The sequence below is a fragment of the Vanessa atalanta genome, chromosome 27 (assembly GCF_905147765.1).
Source record: "Vanessa atalanta chromosome 27, ilVanAtal1.2, whole genome shotgun sequence".
NCBI lineage: Eukaryota > Metazoa > Arthropoda > Insecta > Lepidoptera > Nymphalidae > Vanessa > Vanessa atalanta.
Window position 1 is genome coordinate 6,225,419 of NC_061897.1, and position 19,331 is coordinate 6,244,749.

At 30.8% G+C, this 19,331-nt stretch overlaps 2 protein-coding genes across 4 annotated transcripts in view; both read right to left on the minus strand.

Annotated features, from left to right (window-relative positions):
• Window positions 1-1,599: 1,599 nt before the first annotated feature.
• Window positions 1,600-5,088, minus strand: LOC125074219 (gastrula zinc finger protein XlCGF26.1-like). Its single transcript, XM_047685488.1, has 2 exons — window positions 4,088-5,088; window positions 1,600-3,042 (listed from the first exon to the last, which is right to left on the minus strand). The coding sequence occupies exons 1-2, from the start codon at window positions 4,870-4,872 to the stop codon at window positions 2,157-2,159; spliced, it is 1,671 nt and encodes a 556-aa protein (XP_047541444.1). The 5' UTR covers window positions 4,873-5,088; the 3' UTR covers window positions 1,600-2,156.
• Window positions 5,089-9,569: 4,481 nt separating this feature from the next.
• The window catches only part of LOC125074188 (glutamate decarboxylase), a 43,367-nt gene continuing 33,605 nt past the window's right edge, over window positions 9,570-19,331 (minus strand). For 2 of the 3 annotated variants that reach the window (XM_047685436.1, XM_047685435.1), the window contains exons 10-13: window positions 17,476-17,554; window positions 11,109-11,258; window positions 10,416-10,610; window positions 9,571-9,991 (exon numbers count right to left, since the gene is read on the minus strand). In XM_047685436.1, the coding sequence (XP_047541392.1) occupies window positions 9,809-9,991; window positions 10,416-10,610; window positions 11,109-11,258; window positions 17,476-17,554 (607 nt within the window). In that variant the 3' untranslated portion in view covers window positions 9,571-9,808. Of the gene's footprint in view, window positions 9,992-10,415; window positions 10,611-11,108; window positions 11,259-17,475; window positions 17,555-19,331 lie in introns of all 3 variants that reach the window. The other variant, XM_047685434.1, reaches the window with a different exon arrangement.

The window sequence follows — 19,331 nt, forward strand, 5'->3', positions numbered from 1 at the left end:
AAAAAAGTGTTATCCGTTCGCGAAAATATCAGTACACACTAATAAACTATTAAATATCAACGTAATGAAGTTTTATATATTTTAAACAAGGCCAATGTTTTTTTTTCGACGTTAATAGAATGTGCAGTGAATGTAAATGTAGGCGTACAAGAGGAAATTATTTGCACTTAATTAATTCAGTTTCCTGGGGACGTGCCCGCTACAAAACGGGGATGCCCCTAGCGTGTTGGACGCGTTCAGCAAAGTTCAAAGAATATTAGTACCGACTACCGCGTAAAAAGTCTAGATGGCTGTAGAGTGTAGTGTTTTGATCTTGATAAAATTATGTAGGTACTAAGCACATTTTTAAAGTTATGTTTAGGAATTGATCAGGGAAACGTGGATGCATTTGGGGATCCCCTAAAACTGGAGGCCCGGGGCGAGCCGCCCCTTCCGCCCCCCTGTTAGTCCGACACTGGCCTATCTTGATAGGGCTTACTCTTAAAGCTAGCCTTTGAATCTTCTTTTATAAAGTTGATTTGTTTTTTTATTATTAGTTATACTTTGATGGACTCTAGCTAAATTAATGTACGCCTCAGTATTTATTAAAAATAGATACTCAAATTTTATTGACTTTGGTTAATATTGTTGGGTCCGAATTCCCAATTTACGTAATCACCAGCCAATCGCAATCTACACAAGTCTGCAGAGAGTTCTCCTGAATTTGAAGTTTACAACATATCAAAAGTTGGCTTAGTATCGAGAACATGTGAATCTTAACCAAAGATTAATAATAATTTATTTCGTGAAACAGCCTTTTTGTATATCCATCACATGTGTAAATGTGCAAATGTACCAATCCACATGAAGCTTGGTGAAAAAGGCTTCTATAATATCAGCCCAACAGTGGGACTTCTACAGATAGTTACTTTAGTTTTATTTATTTTATATTTGTAACTTTTTAAAGGAATAGTTGTTTTGTAAATATAATTAAAAAACAATCTTTATGTAATCTATATTTTATTTATACATTATTATGTAAAAAATAGTGTAAACTTTACATTATTTATATCATAATTACAATACTGTGTCTATTCTTTGTTATTCTTTTTTTTTTGACATTTTAATAACGCTAAATTTAGTTTTTAAGGGAATATATATGAAATTCTATGTGTTGGCATTCAAGTGTGTAGAGTAAACAAAAGTTAGCTAAAAACCATAATTATAGTAGCTTTGGTTAATTTAGAAAGCAACCGATTCGGAGTTGATTGGCAGATAGTCATTTACCTTTGCCGACTTTTACTTTCTTCTGTAAAAAAAGTAATAATAGAAAGTTTTTTTAAAATTAAAATTTACTTCAGGCATTTGTTACATAAACAGAATACTCTATACATATAATAATATGTCATTATCATTGAAATGGGGGTATTGATGTCCCCATAAATCCTGATTGTACTTAATATGTTTATTGCTAAAACTCTTCAAGATAAAAGCAACATCATCTTGTATATTATAAAAGTACTAACTTTGCTTTACATAAAAAAGTATAAATTAAAAAAAAAACTATAGCTTCTTCTCAACTTTTAAAACTTGACGGATCATGAAATTAGGCAATGTGGGTTGCTTAGTTGAGTTAAATTATAATTGAAAAATTCATCAATTTTAGAAATTTGGTGGAGTGTATTATATCCTACATTCGGCTTGCCCAAAATTAATAGACATTATTTTTACTCTGCAATAGATTTTATAATTGTTTGTTTCATCAATAAATAAAACAAGCTTCCGATCCCCGTTTTACTCCCTCAGGGGCAAAGTTTCGTAAATTCCGTTATTAGCTGATGTCAGCACTCAATAAGGAAACTGACAAATTTCAAGTTTCAGAGATTTCGTGATTAATCAAAGAGTAGTATTTCTTTTATATATATAGATGACATAATACGTTATCTTAAAACTATGGTGGACCTTGGATGGCAATGCAACTATAAAAATTAAACTACAAAACTTATTCATAATTTTTCAGTGCAGTAACTCAAATTTACCATTTTGTATTTACATTCTTCAATAACTTAAGACACTATAGATGGCCATAATAATATATTAAAAACTATATTTTGTACATTAATAAGCCAAACTGAAGCACACCAGCATGAGCTATGTATCATCTAATCGCACTATTTCTAAATGATTTCTTCTTTTTTTATGATTTTTTTCTTTCCTCGTTTACCAGGTATCATTATTTTAGTCTTCCATTCTTCAGTGCCAGCATCATTAAACTGAACAAGTTCACCAGTTTGGGGGTTGATTGGAAACACTCCTTCTGGGGTTATTTTCTTCTTTGATGTATCTAAACCATGCCTTCTTTTCATGTGTTTGTTATAATTCGACCAATTCGTAAATTCCATACTGCAGCTTTTACATGAGTATGGTTTAGCACCAGTGTGCTGTCGTTCATGGTTCTTTAATATTTGTTTAAAACGGAATGCCTTATTACAATATTGACAGACATGAGGCATTGAATCTGTGTGTATTATTTTGTGTGCATTCAATTGATATTGTAACCTAAAACACCTGCCACACTGTTCACATGAGAACGGTTTTATACCTGAATGCATTTCGACATGCCGCCGTAGCATATTTGGGAATAAAAATGATTTATTGCATATCCTGCATATGTGTGGACGGACTTGATCATGAGCCATTATGTGTGATGTGAGAGTACCTTTATTATAAAACATTTTACCGCATCTATCACAAGTATAGTTCCTTTTTCTGTCATTTGTATGTATCTTCATATGGTCACGTAAGCTGTTGGGATTCTTGTATACTTTTTTACACAATTTGCAAGTTAAATCCTCAATGGTTAACGGTGTTCCACGCTTTCTACGTGGTTTTCTTTTGACTTTCGTTGAATTATACTCACCGAGATGTTTTTGTAATGATTCATTGTTTTTTAATATTTCACCGCACATATTGCACGACACTTGATTCTTTTGAAAGTGATCCTGTATATGTGATGGGAGTAGATCCTCGTTCACTGATTCATCGCAGTAGTGACATCTCTTTCTGAAATTCAATAACAATTCATATAATTAGGCTGATCATTGAGCTGTCTTTATTTAAATATGGTAGTTTCAATTCTGGACAGACATAAGTGAAATAGTTGAATACTACTATCTAGTATTACTACAATTTTAATTGTATTTTATTTTCTGCCAGGAGACCCTTAGTACAGGGCAACCCAGTTGAGCTACAGCTGTCCCCACACAATTGTTTTCATTATAAGTTGCATTAAAAATGCAAAAAAAAGAAATGATACAAACAATATTTTTTAAAAAATTATAAAATTGTACTCTACGGAACTTATTTCTAAATTAGATCCAACTATTTTTAATTCCATTAATGTTTGTCTTATATGTAAGGGAATTAAAAATATACTTTACTCAAATATTTTAATATTTATAATTTTTATTTTAAATTTATAAGATAAACTATATAGTTGTCGCCTGTGGTTTTACATGTGTTTAGAAGGTTGGTCGTCAGATAGTTGACATAAAAAAGGAATTAATGTTTATCCTTAGGATTTAAGCTTCCTTGATACCAAAATACACCAAATTAGGCTGTGGTTTTCTGTTAAAGAATAACAGACAGACTTCCTTAAATTCTTCATTTAAGTCTTTTAAATGTAACTTCATATAGAGAGTATAAATAACTATTTTATGTAATAATTTAGTTAGTTTTATTAATAACGAACATAAGAAAGTTATGTATCAAAAGATTATATTTTGATCTAGTATGTTAGTAATAAAAAATTTAGTTGAAAGATATTTTATGTGAACACACTGACAGGTTAAGTTTAATTAAATGAGTACAGGTCTCCTTTTCCTTTTGCGGTTTGGAGTGGGTTTCCACTTTATTATACATATGTGTTCATATTACTCTATTTTCTTTCACCACCAAGCACAATCAGCAAAAATCAGTAGTACTCGCCGAATATTTGAACCCGCAATCTTTAATTAAGATTCATATGTTCCAATCACTGGACCAACTGAGACTTATGATTGTTAGTAACTATTTTTAAACGTATGTAATATAATAAATTTGGAATTACCTCAATCGCTTTCTATGTAATTTAACATGTTTTATAAAATAATCGAAATCACCATTGCCAAAATTATCACAATCTATACAAACAAAGGCACTGCACTTGCTGTGGGTCATTTTTGAGTGCAAGCGTAATGTTACTATATCGAGAAATTCTAAATTGCAATGTGCGCACAGCCACGGATATTCTTTCCAATTGGACACGGATCTCTTGCTTCCATCTTTGACCTCTTTCGCATATAATGTCTCTTCGGGATAAGGAACATTACACATAGCAGCGTCTAATATATATTGTACGTTTACTGTTTGATCGTAAATTTCACTTTCTTGACTTGTATCTAAAACTCCATCCATTTCATCCTTTGGCTCTTTTTTAACTTCTATACATGAGTTTTTATCTAAATCTGTTTTTTCATCTAGGTTTTCCTGTTTGATGATGTTTTTATCGTTTGATGCTTCGGTGTTTAGCATTTCGTCGAATCCTATCATTCTTTCGTCGTCTGATAAGTCGCATTTCTCGGTGTCTTCAGGAAACATATGTAATAAAACTTGTTGTGATTTCTTTACTCTGTCCAGGAAGTCGTATGCCATGTTTAATGAATCGTAACAAACGAAACACATCGTTTTCGGCAAAGAATCTCTATTTGAAACTTCAACATATAGAGCGTTTAAAAAGTTCAACTTGGATAAGATTTCGTCGAATTTCTCGGTGTCTTTTAACAGATTCAACATTTTTTCCGCACTTTTTTGTTCGGCACAAAACCTACAATAGACATTTTTCGGGTTTTCCATTTTTATTAACAAGTTTAAACTACTTCTTTTAGTAAAAGTAGTAAAACAAAACAAAATCACAATCCTTCACAACAGCAGCTGAATTTATAACATGAATGTATGTTAAATATGTTCATTTCTTTAACACATTTCTTTTTAATGGTTTCAATTAAAGGAATTGATTCATAATAAAATTGTTATACGATATGAATATCTAAACATCTGAGATTATTTTGTAACTTCTGTCTAAGATTTCTGTAATAAAAATATATCGGGGATAGAGTAAATAAAGACTGTATTCGGAATTCGGATTTCTTGACTAGAATATTATATAAATGAATAATCGATTTATATGAAAAGTATGTATTTTACCTAATGGTAGAAAATAATATTAATAAAAAAGGTTTAAAAAATAAATAAACAAAAGTTGAAATATTTATCGAGTTGATAATCGATATCGATATTACAAAACGTGAAATTGAATAACTAGTTACTTTATATTGGTAACAAGCATGGAGCATAGAGTAAATCTTTTATATTTTAAATTTTTCAACGTTAAAAGTATGTAAAATATATCAATATCAGTTACATACAAAATATTTATTAAGTTACCGATAAATCTGTCGGGCGGAAATCTAGGGGTGTACCTATACTCATATAAAGTGCCTCGGGTCTATTTATCACAGTCCCAACAACGTCTTTCTTAAAAACCTCAAAAAACCTGCACTGTTTTTTTTAAGTGACAGATCGATTACGTAAAAACATCTTTCAAATTATTAAAAAATATATATTCTATAAAAATAAAGCGAAGTGGGAAACTTTATTGTGTTATTCTTGATATTCCAATGTAAATGAAAAAATCTTATGATAAAAAAAGCTAATAATAATAAATTATATTAATTTAAGTCGAGCAAAAAAAAAGCGGCACTGCCTTATCCTTTTCTCGAAGCAGTTCAAGCCATTTTCAACCCCCTATAACTTCGTTGTGGTTTAAACTAGAAGCCTGTATTTCGAGTAACCTAGCAAGCATTGTATATATTGTAAACCTCACGAAGCACTTAAAAAAAATGGTTGCCTCATTTGTGGCAAGTGGTCACGTTGCTACTATTACTAGAAGATCGCAAGATGGCTAACGCTTACTGGTATACCACTGTTTGTTTGTCACAAGTCATCAACGAATTTCGAAAAAACAATTCAAGGAGTCGTATGATACTGTACCATGACAATGCAAGCACGCACACCGCCCGCCAAACAAAGTTGTTTTTGAGCATCCAAAGTGTCGAAATTTTAGATCACCTTACAGCCCTGACTTAAGCCCTATCGTTTTTTTACGTTCCCAAAAATTAAGCAGTCTTCGTGATTAACATTTCAGCTCACCCGAAGCTGTTGACTTATACAAATCGGCCATTTTGAGTACCCCCACTTCGGAGTGAAATAAATATTTTAAAAACTGATTTGAATGCATGCAAATGCTTTGAAAAACTATAAATGGTTATCTCTTAGATAGTCTATGCTTATTTCAAACTCGTAAAAATCCAGCCCTCGTATGTTTAAATACAGGCCAAATAAAAATGTGTAACCACATCCGCATTTTATTAAACTCAATATTAATATATATATATATAAAATGTATATAGTATAAACAATTATTACGATGTCCGAATTTAAGATAATCTTTAGAGATTTGATATATTTTTTACAAATTTTAAACGGATAGCCTGGCAAATTTTCCCTTTTTTACATTCGCCTCTGATAGGACCCATTAAAGTCATGTATATGTCGGAGAAGCAGGATGCCGAACAGTTGTGTTCGGGATTGATCCGACATTTGGAAGACTATGTGGGCGTGCAATGGAGATATTCACAAAATAAAACGTATTTAATATCGTCTAATCACTGTATTAATTGATACAATAATCGTACACCGCAATAATATCAAAGGATTACAATAATTCATCTCGATTAAGAGCAAATGGGTTTGCAAGCAACCATCGCATTCGAGAAGCTTGTCAAAACATCACGACTCGCGTTGCCATGGCACCTACAACTCCATTCGGGGTGACCCGCTCTTAAAAGTAAATCAGCCATCAAACATTATTGCCAACTACTCGATTCATTAATTATCCAAATTCACAACCAAAGTAACCACGCTCCAATATATATTATAAATGAACTAATAATAACAGGTGTGATCTCGTTGTAAAAACACTATTACGCGTTTCCGCACAAGTCCTATATAATAATATGCTCAAAAAAATAGGTTTTTTTTTAAATGATTTAGATTTATGAATCGGCAAATATCTGCGGAATTTTATTATAGAAACTACACAAGAAGGATTTATTGACTTTGAGGAATCGGAAACTTGACGTTGTAAACTTATTTTTACGTTCCGTGTGCGTACATGATTTATGATTATCACTGTTTATATTATATCAAAGTGATAGATATTACTGCGAATGTAGGTGCAAAATATTGTTGTAAATATATTGTGATGCAACTGTAAATATATTTACTTTGTTAAAAACATGCCGAAGGGAATAAGACATCGTAAAAGACATAATCATGAATAATCTTACTATCTATGCTGATATTATAAATGCGAAAGATGCCTTGTCTGTTACGCTTTTACGGCTAAACGAATTTGATGAAATTTGGTATACAGCAAAACTTGAACCCCAAGGAAAAACAAATGTTACCGTTTAACTTAAAACCTACGAACCAACCCCCAATGCTTACAGATATGATAACTAAGATTTTTCCGAATATAGTTTAAAAAAGTTGAATAAGTTTTATTATTTTATCAGAAAAGAAACAGCATATTTATATATCAACTAAATAGCCTAGTAAATATCTGATTAAACCAAGAGGTTTATTTTTCAATTATTATTTATACTGCGCCGTTATTTCCCTTGTCGTCAATATAATAAATCTCAAAATAATAACAATATATAATGCATTATTGAAATTGAAGTTTAAAAAATTATATGAATTATATTTTTGTATGCTATTGGGTGTAAATAATACTATATCAAACTAACAACAATTCCATTTATTTTGGTTATACAGTTTTTTACATATAGCAACAATTGGAGTAAGATATCGGCTAATATTTCGACACGTTATAAGTGATCAAAAATTCTCAAGATACATCGCATCTAAATTCTAAACATTCCAAAACTCTAATAAAATACATACACACGTTTCAAGGGAACATACATTCAAACAGTTTCTACGTTACAATTATTTAAATCAGGAAGACATTTTGGAAGACCATTTTCGTAATTTTATATTGACATTGAAAATATATTTCGAGTAACAAGCTTTATACATTTTTTTTTCCTTTTATAAATAAATAAATAAAAAACCGTATAACAATAAACTATAAGAGATATTTTTTCGTTGTAAAAAAAAGTTTTTGACATATTCAAAAATGGCGTCGACCAAAAAATTGGTTATATATGATGATAATTGCAAATGGTAACACAACGAAAATTCTAATTGCAATCCACGCTACATATTTACATTTTAATTCATAATTTGACAGACAGTTTCATTCAAATCTCTTATGAATATATTTTTTAATCTATGAAAAAAATGGCGCCAATGGCTAAACGCCGTAATTTTAAACATTATTAAAAAAAAAAACTCTAACCTACTTCAGTATTGTCATCGTCACATTTTTGTATTATATTTACAAATTGGTTTCCTTATCCCTTAACTAGTTTTATACATATAACATTGATTATTTCTATGGAAGACAAAGGCAAAATATTATTGATTTTTTTGATTGTTAATATTGAACAAAAATTTTATGAAAAAATAATATTCTACATAATAAAGTATAAATTTTTCTAGAATATTTAAAATATTTACTTATTTATTGCATTATTACACAAAATTTAATTTACACTTACAACATTACAGATAATTAAAAAAAAATGAGAATTTTGAACTGAGTAAAATCTATTATGCCAAATATGTTTTAAAGATACAAAATATACTTTTTAATTGGCAAAACGGGAGATATGTCCGCATACGTGAATCAGAAATCTTAGATCTATTTAAAACTAACTATAACTATTTCTAATTATTTTTGTAATAATGTATTTATTTATGGTAAAATAAAGTTTATATATTTTAAATTTTTATATAATACTATTATGTCATTAGCTATTATAATATTATGTGAAAAATAATGACATTAATATACATATATGAATACTTCTATAACATAAATAATATATAATATACGCTAAGCGTTTTTAATAAACTAATATAAGCTTTTAGCATAACAAATGTATGATCATAACACACTTTTCAACGACCTATAATTATATATATATTCAATCTATAGCTATATATGTTTTATATATAATAATAAATTGATATTATTATCGATTCGTTCACTCAATAATAATAAGTTTAAATATATATTAATAAGGCAGTGCCAAAATTATAAAAAAAAAAAAATATTTCCACAAACGACCGACGACGACGATGCACACAGTATATTTGTATAATAATAATTATTTACTAAAATTCTAATATTTTATTTATTATACGATTACATATATTTTCATTGTCAATATAATTATTTAACGTTTAGGACAAAATGACACGATAGACGGTTAATTTATTGTATATTAAAAAAAAATAGTATTTTTTCTAATTCGATAAGATTCCTTTAAATATAATCATTTAAAGCAACGAAATTACTTTTTTTTTAACATTAACGATTATATTTTATACAATTCCACATTCCGAAGTAAACAGTCAACATTTCAGACGAAAAATAGACATTGATATAGATTTATATTCTTTATAGTTTATACTATTGGAAGAATTTATAATTCAAAACAGCAAATATCATTTAAAGCACGGTTAAATTTAAAAAATAACATTGACATATTCATTTTTTAATTTCGTTTAGGACAAGGTGTAAAATATTTAGGTTAATTTAGTCGACAATGATGTCATGTCCGAGGCGGTCCATCTCACTGAGGAGGAAGTCCACGTCCTTTTCGGTGACGGCCGCTGAGGAAATGATGTTGCGGAAGAAGTTTGGTCGCCGGTCGTCTGGCTGGTAGCCCACCATCAGTGTACCGGACTGCATCATGCGACCCTTCAACTTGGCGCAGACCTGTGATTGTTTTTTTGTTGCATTTATACAGATGTAATATAATGTTTTTTTTTTAAATAACCATGCATAGAATTTTTCATTATGTAGCGTTGAACTTATCGAGAATTATTATCTTAAGCACTTATAAATCGACATATTGACTGTAAAATAACCAAGAAACTTTTTTCCATGATTAAATTACAATACACCGAAGAATCGACTTTCAAATTGATGACTTCAGAAAAGTTGTTTATTTTTTTTAATGATTTTATTCGAGGTATAACTTGTTATTGAGATGCAATGGTCGCGATCACGACCTAAGCGTTTGTCACGAAGGTATTTTTAATGTTTATATAAAATACATCAGACCAGTCACGTCTTATGCGCCCGAAACCCCGGGCGGAAACTAGTGTAAAATATACTTTATATGTAAATATTATCTTACCTTTCCAAGTTTGATTTCTTTGTTCTTATCATGGGGTAGTCCACGCAACTGCTTGGGAAGATACCAGAAGCTGACGTTCACCATCTCTGGCTCCAGGATCAAGTAGAACTTGTCGCTTTGTTCGCGGATGCGTCTGACCATGTACTCGGACAACTCCATCAGCCTGTCCATGAGGCGCTCGAAGCCGGAGGTACCCTTATTTAAAAAAAAAAACTATTTGTACTAATTGTCAAATTGAATGAATTTGGTGGTTTCTTATAAGAAATAATCGGCTTTTAATTTCAGAATGATGTATATTTTCTATTGATGTATCTGTATCTATTTATTTAGTACTATTTCGTATTTAACTCCTTGTTCAAGAAAAATGAGCCGAGATGGCCCAGTGGTTAAAACGCGTGCATCTTAACCGATGATTTCGAGTTCAAGCCCAGGTAAGCACCACTGAATTTTCATGTGCTTAATTTGTGTTTATAATTCATCTCGTGCTCGTCGGTGAAGGAAAACATCGTGAGGAAACTTGCACGAGTCTAATTTCAACGAAATTCTGTCACATGTGTATTCCACCAATCCGCATTGGAGCAGCATGGTGGAATATGCTCCAAACTTTCTTCAAAGGGAGAGGTGGCCTTAGCCCAGCAGTGGGAAATTTACAGGCTGTTAATGTAATTGTATGACATAAAAAAACGTATTCACCTTGCCACGCCATTGCAACCACAGCTTGAAGATATCGTTGTGACGGCCGCACTGGATCACCTTGTCGCCAGTATCGTAGCGAGGATCGTAGATCTTGTCAGTCATGAACAAGTACTCAGCGGACATTGCGTTGCAGCTCAGCAGGATGCCCTGGATAGAACATTTGGTTTTGGAATAGGTTATTTGAATCGGAGGAAGACCCTCAGTTTTAATAACCTTGTTTGTTCGGAAGTGAACGATAATTCTGCTAATCCTTTAGGAAAATTCTGGTACATTTATCCATCAACCTACAATAACCAACCTACTGCCTAAGAAAACGTTTTGATAGAAATCTGCAGTTTTTTTAATATAACATAATTCTTTATTGAGAGTATTTCGAGTTACGAGCTACGGCGTAGAACGTCTACGGGATTTTTATTTTATTTTATTTTTTATTTTATTTTATTTCGGAAACAAACAGTACAATAAGTCTTAATATTAACAAATACAAATTAAATCACAAGCCAATCAAGTTTCCACTCATAAATAATATACATTATTAGAGCAACAGAAAAAAAAGGAGGATATTACACAATTACAATTTTATTTTAATTTAAAGGATAATTTATATAATTAATAAAATTAAACTAATCTGAGCTTGTCTATTAGATAAATTATGAAAACAATAAGCAATTATCAAGAATAATTATAAACATTAAATCAGTTATGTAAGATACAAAATTATAAATTAAATTAATTTATGATTTACTAATTTAATTATGTTATTTAAATCAAAGTTCTGGTAAATATTACTTATTGCTCAAGTTATGTCAGTTTCTCGTATTTTAATGAAAAATTTAAAGAAAGGTTCGTAGTTTATTCATTTGAGAACTATTTGTAAATTTACTATGAACACTTTAACATAAGTTATGAATGGATAAAACCTGACAACTTAATTTTAATTTCCACATAACAATGGAGCTGAAATTATGCACTGATTAATGGTACTGGTGACAAAACAAGTAAAATCATATTTGATTTAAGTAGACTTTTACAAGCACTTTTGAATCATCATTTTACAGAATTATATTAAACGTAGAGCTGTTAACCACTGGTTCGGAATGTATATTCTATCGAGAAGAACCGGCAATAAACTACAATATTACATGGTATGGTATATATGTATATATGGTTTATGGTACTGGTGACAAAACAAGTAAAATCATAAAACATTTGATTTAAGTAGACTTTTACAAGCACTTTTGAATCTTCATTTTACAGAATTATATTAAACGTAGAGCTGTTAACCACTGGTTCGGAATGTATATTCTATCGAGAAGAACCGGCAATAAACTACAATATTACATGGTATGGTATATATGTATATATGGTTTATGGTACTGGTGACAAAACAAGTAAAATCATAAAACATTTGATTTAAGTAGACTTTTACAAGCACTTTTGAATCTTCATTTTACAAATCTGTATTAAACGTAGAGCTGTTAATCACTGGTTCGGAATGTATATTCAATCGAGAAGAACCGGTAATAAACTACAATATTTAATAACGTTATGAGAGCTTGTTGCAGTGGTTAGGACCAGAATCCTAACCGATGATTGCGAGTTCAAACAAAAAAGAAACCACGGAATTTTCATGTGCTTTATTTAAATTTGTAATTCTTCACTTGGTCTCCAGCTCATTGGTGAATAAACATCGTTAGGATACCTGTGTTTATCAGGTGATATTATTATATAAACAAGATGTACGCACATGTGTCTAAAAAAAAATTGTTAATATTTATTATTATTATTTTTTTTTTTTATATTTAATGTGTTTTAAAAGGCTTTATACTAAAATTATACATATTTGGGGTTTTTAGCTGAACGATATTTCCTTTTCTAGAGATGTCAAATCAATGAAGACAGCCGGGAATAGCATTGCTTGTCTTTCCTTTACAAAAAGCTCGTCGGTACCGAGCTTCCATTTTCCCCTCTACCCGCGCTGTTTCTCACCGGAAGCTGCGGCTACCGTTTTCTTTGACCAATAAGTCCCAACCGTGTATGTTCTCAAAAGTGTATTTTAAGCGTTGATTGTTGCATGTAACTCAACTTCTGGTTACTAGATGGCGCTATGACATAATTTTGATGTTTCTACATCACGATGGCAAGATTCACTATTAGTTTGCCTTAACAACCACATTAGAAATATTACTATTTCTAATGTGGTTGACATGCATTCAATAGTTAAACTTGTCTTAACATAATACTTGAATACATTCTTAGGATGTGGTCGCCCACCATCAATGTTAGTAAATTAGCCAGAATGGTATTATATTTCATAGCTAAAACCAAAACATATATACAGCATTCCGCTGTTAACAAACACTTCCGCCTAACCCCCTTATATCCACAATTATACACAACATAAACTTCGAATTATACGCCATGAAAACACCATCAAACACAGCCGTGCTACGGCTGCAACTAATATTGTTCATTTAATCATTTCAAAAGCGCCTTTATTATCTACGATATAAGACTCAATTTATCAAAATCTAAATATAATGCTTAAACAAAAATCAACTTTAATCCATTCGTCACAGAATTCAGTTTAATGTAAAAGCAAATTGAAAATGGAAAATGGAAAACGGAATTGGACTTTATTCTATAGTAGGTAAGGTCGGTTTTGTGATGTTATCGAGAAGAGGAAAAGGGGCCCAATTGGCAACATATGTCAGAAAGTGTCGAGAGAGGAATTTAATTAAATGTGGCGCGTGCCATCGTCAGATGCTCTAGTGATGTCAAGATGTGTTTATTTTAATATCGATAAAATGAATAAGATAGTGTTTTTTAACTTAGATTTTTGTGTCTATTTTTGTTTAGGTTTAAACATATATAGAAATAATAATAATAGACAGTTATTTAAATGTATTCTATTAACTAGCTTCAAGCTCTTGTATCGTTTATATACTCTTTTAAATAATAATTTGTACATCATGTACAATATACTAAGCTATATTTAATCATATTTTCTTAAAAGTGATTCGGAAAAAACCTCGGAAAGATGTCGCACTCTTGTGAAAAAAATGGAGTGAGATAGAGGAGGCCCATACTCATCGAGAGGTCCTTAGTTGAGATTAGAAAAAAAACTCTCTTATTGCTATTATTACCAAGGAATTAAATAAATGTAAAATTATATTTGAAAGGCAACGTTAATGACTATAAATACTCGTAGATAATGCTGTCATTTACTAATGAGATCCATGATATCATATACCTTGTCTATTTTATTAAATTTACCATAATGGTTACAGGCTCCTTAGATTGTTCTTCTTGATAACAGTTTTGCAATCGCGTTATATTCATCATAACACGTGTAGACAGTAAATATATATAAATTTACTTATTTATTTTCATTAGGACAACCAACAGTAGATACCATATTATATACATCAAAACAATTACATTTCAAAATTATCTAGGCAAAAGTTCTACTACTTACAGGTAGTCTCACCATGTCTCATTGTATAAATGCCATGTATTAAAAATACAAAATAAATTTAAGCTATAATTAGAGATGAGAGGTAATAATACATTTTTAAAATATTATATAATTAATAAGACCAATAAAATATACCATAAAGTTAGAAATGAGCACAAATAAAATTCTTTATTTTTCGATCGAACTGAGGGCGACTGTTGTGACATATGTCTAAACCTTTTACTTGATTACTGATGGTGATGTATGACAATGATAATCTCTATATGATGGTTTTTTTCCTAATTGCGTTCTATATAATCTGGTATAAAAGAAACGACTCATATTACGGGAAATCATGGTGGGACGTTTAAGTATAATGGATACATATTAGTACTGGTATAATAATAAATAATGTTTAATACAGATCTTATATTTCACTTATATCTTTACAACCGTATACTAGAAGCAGAAAAAGAATGTTTTATTAATTGTATTGTTAAGCGGAAATGGAACTTTGTATTATTTCGTAAAAGAATTCAGCTTGTAATTTAAACTTGAATCAAACTCTACTCAATACATAACAGAAAAAATATATCGATGTCGAGAGTTAAAAGTTATCGATGTTTAACATTTCGTAACTACTGTCAAAGTTTACGAAGAAGGCGGAGTTTGTGAAGATTTATTGTTTAGCATATTGTGTTGACGTGGACGGCATATCTTTAGAGCTTGGCAGGGGAAAATCACCCTTATCAATTCGTTGTATGTTCTAAATCAGCCAAACGTGGAAGAAATCGGGACAGTACAAATTAATTTCATGCAGTGCGGTTGACTTGATTTGTCTAATTTTATGATAAGTGATTTTTTTTTTTTATTTATTTAAGAGGAAGACAAACGTGTGAAAATTGTAACCCTTAAAATTATTTGGAAAGATATAAAAAAATATTGTATGAATGATTCTTCTTTTCTGGATCGTATACAGTCAGTTTTTTAAAATTGCCTCACCTCCTGAATAATAAAAAAAAGAAATAAAGAAACGACTGTGTGCAAAAGGTAGTTAAATTAGTCAGTTTATAGATTGCACATCATGAGAATGAAATGGTCACCTCTGGGCTATTTACAATAATTGACATCAAAGACCCTCTGAGCCTCTTTCGCCTACTATTCTTAGGTGAAAATTTCTATACAATTCTATGAATTAAAATATAACAAATTCAGTGAAAATATGTAGTAGTAATGAGTAGTTCAAAATTATCGATATCCCGATCAAGTAACATGAATTAGTAACCAAGGAATTTTCAAAAAATCTTTAAATAAGAAAAAAATCATCAAGTCCATTGAGAATCCATAGTAATAACCACTAGTTGTTTGTTTAAGGGAGCAAAAAAAGCAATTTAAAATCTCTCCGTTAACTTAAGATATAAGTTTGTTAATAAAAAAATATTTTTTTGTCTTATATTAAAGCACCGTTGACAAACAAAAGCTTTAGCCTAAAAAAAAAATTGTTTTCCCGCCTTTTTAATTTAAAACAGATTAAATATAAGCAATATTTGCACAAATCTGTCAAACTAGAACTGGATTCCACAGATAACACTTGTCAGCGTATTGTTATGCAAAGCATTTAAAAGGGTCGCTATCTACTGGAGCAGATGTTTGTTTTTCGTTCATGTAATAGACGTCGGTGGTAGATTATGTTAATATTTTAAAGGAGTGTTTGGGTAGATTGACATTCTTTAAGCTCTAACCATATACTACAAATAATTTTGATGTCGTATGGATGATAATTTATTACTCAACGAGTTAAAATGATTTTTACCATCCCCTATATATCATTTATTAATATTTATTTTTTAACATAGAGTATCTATCCAAGTTTAAATAAAAACATTTAAATACACTAATATTAAAAATTTTATAGTAGCTCTGACTGTCCGTTGCTCTTTTACGGCCAAATTATTGAATCGAATTTAATGACATTTGGTATTAGGTAGGAAGGACATAACCTAAACTAACGACTAACCTCTAAAACGCGAGTTAAACAGGCGATAAATAGTACTATGTTATTCACCTTTTACATAATAACATTACATAAATGAATACTTTAATAATCATACTGTTATTACTCTTTTTAATCTGTACCTAAGAAGAAAATACGTAGAATTGAATTAATATAAGGTTTGTCAAAGTTTTGAGGTTGAAGTGGGTAAGTTTGGTAAAAATCACACATTTCGAATCTCCCCTAGATAGTCGAGCACCTTTCTAAGTCGGTTAATAAGTATTCACTTACCGTTATTTTAAGATAAAAAGCAAACAACTAATTCCAATTCATTGTTTATTTGATATGTAAATGTTTTTTATTTTTTATATTTTTTTATTATTGTATAGTTTTAAGTCTATACGTGTTGACAACGAACACAGACGTACGGATAAATCCAATCGGGTTTTTGTTACATTGTTATTAATACGGTAGAAAATAAATAATTAAAATTTTGTAGGCTTAACCTGCGTCACAAGATAATAATGTTTATTTTTGAAGTGCTATTTGTAAATGTAGCGTATTTTAGTACATGTCATGTATGCGACCACCCCATGGAGGTACATTAGGACATCGCGTTCGCCGAGACCACCGACGACGGCCCGGTACCAGCAACCATAAGCAAAAATAAGTTTGTGAATTAAAATAAATTCACTTTTAAAGTACTTTTGGTTTTTTTTAAGTCCTTCGGTTGCGAACGACGTAATTTACAGATAAACAAATGATGTAAATAAAACAAACCATCAAATGTAATGTCTTTGGAGTCAACAATATTAACAGTAGTATTGCCAAACTTACTTTTGATCGTAAATAGTTCTTACTACCTAAATACGTAAAGAAATTATGATAGATTCAAGATGTAAATGTTTACTCACCTCGTACTTGAAGTGCACGGTGGAACATTGTAGGAGTGTCCCCATCAGCTTATGCGGATTCCAGGTTACGGAGTCAGCTCTGTTACAGATAAAAAAATGCTCATTATTATACCTTTCTAAGTCATATAGATAAGCGGACTAGCAAATGAGATACCAGATGGTAAGTGGTCACTACTGCTCATAGACAATGGTATTTTATAAATATATATCATAATTATCCTTAATTATTATCATAATGATCCCAATGTAAGTAGCTAAAGCACTTGTGTTATGGAAAATCAGAAGTAACGACGGTACCAAATTTTTTTTTTTTATTTTGTTTTTAAATAAAGACAAAAATAATGTGATATCATATTTCGGAAACGAATGGTAGAAAATCGAGTTCAATAGTTAACGTACCCTGTAACATAATCATTTAAATTGTATTAAACCTTTTTGTTGTAACCTTGTACGCAATAAATATTACTTTTCCTTAATGTACAAATTAAAAATAAAACTTTTAATGTGTTTTCAATGTTAATTCAAATACTAGACTATCTTATATTGACACAGTTGTGTGCTCGCTCGCCTTTTACGCTAATCCCGGCTTACATTTTAGGGAGAATGTGTTTTGAGAGACTATCACATCGACGCGAATCGGTGACGTTCGTTTGAAACAAAACTTGCATTTAAACGGTCAAATACGAACATATGTCAAGTAGGTTACAAGGAATACTTAATTGAACTTTACAGAATCAAATTGAATATTTATTCATTACTGTAGAGGTATTCTATAAGAAACTGGAAACTTACCGCGGAATAGGATATATGAAATGTCGATACGATATTTTATTGATATATAAAGCTAGCAGTTGTATGGGAGATGACTTTTATATATGGAATATTTATATATGGAATCGTTGGTGGAAGGCAAATGGGCGACCTGATGGTAAGTGATCACCACCGTTCATATACATAAGCTTTGTAAGAAATATTAACCATTTCTTATATCGCCATCGCCTTTGGGAAGTCAGATATAATGTTTTTTGGGCCTGTACACTGGCTCACTCTACAAACTGAACCACAAAAATGCTAAGTATTGCTGTTTGGCAGTAGAATATGAAGTTTGTGATACTTACTTAGACTGCCTTGCACGAAGCCCTTCAAATTTTTTAAATAAATATAATACTTTAAAATAAATATTTATCAATACAAGTTCGTTATCGTGTAAATTCAGCCATTTCCTTCCACGCGTTAAATGCGCAAGTGGAGCTATGTGCTTTGTTTCCACCCTCAGGGAACTTTAATTGATTTCAGCCCTTACTAAGGGTGGATAAAAAAGTGCTTTTTTTCACGAAAAAACGAAACTTTGCAAGCTTTTCAGTATGTTTAGTAGCTCATTTCAATGAGAGGGTTATGAAGGACAAAGTCGAAACTCATTGATGGATTATTGTGTAATGTCAGAGTGATCCGCCATATTGATAATAATAATTATAAAATTTAGGAATACTCGTATCAGATACTTGGTGGTAGGGCTTTGTGCAAGTCGTCTGGGCAGGTACCACCCACTCATCAGTTATTCTACCGCCAAACAGCAGTACTCAGTATTGTTGTGTTCCGGTTAGAAGGGTGAGTGAGCCAGTGTAACTACAGGCACCAGGGACATGACTTATTAGTTCACAAGGTTGGTGGCGCATTGGCGGTGTAAGGAATGGTTAATATTTCTTTCAGTACCATTGTCCATAGGCGGTGGTGACCACTTACCATCAGGTGGCCCGTATGGTACACAATATTGTACTATTGTATATTTCGTGTGAATAATTCAAGTTACTTGATTTTTCTTTTCATGGTTGACTACTTAACACAAGTATGACCTA

Excerpts from the sequence above, each read along its gene's own strand:
- LOC125074219 (XM_047685488.1), bottom strand. The coding sequence starts at position 4,872 with ATGGAAAACCCGAAAAATGTCTATTGTAGGTTTTGTGCCGAACAAAAA. Across the intron at positions 3,043-4,087 it reads TTACATAGAAAGCGATTGAG|AAAGAGATGTCACTACTGCG; the intron begins GTAATTCCAAAT and ends ATTGAATTTCAG.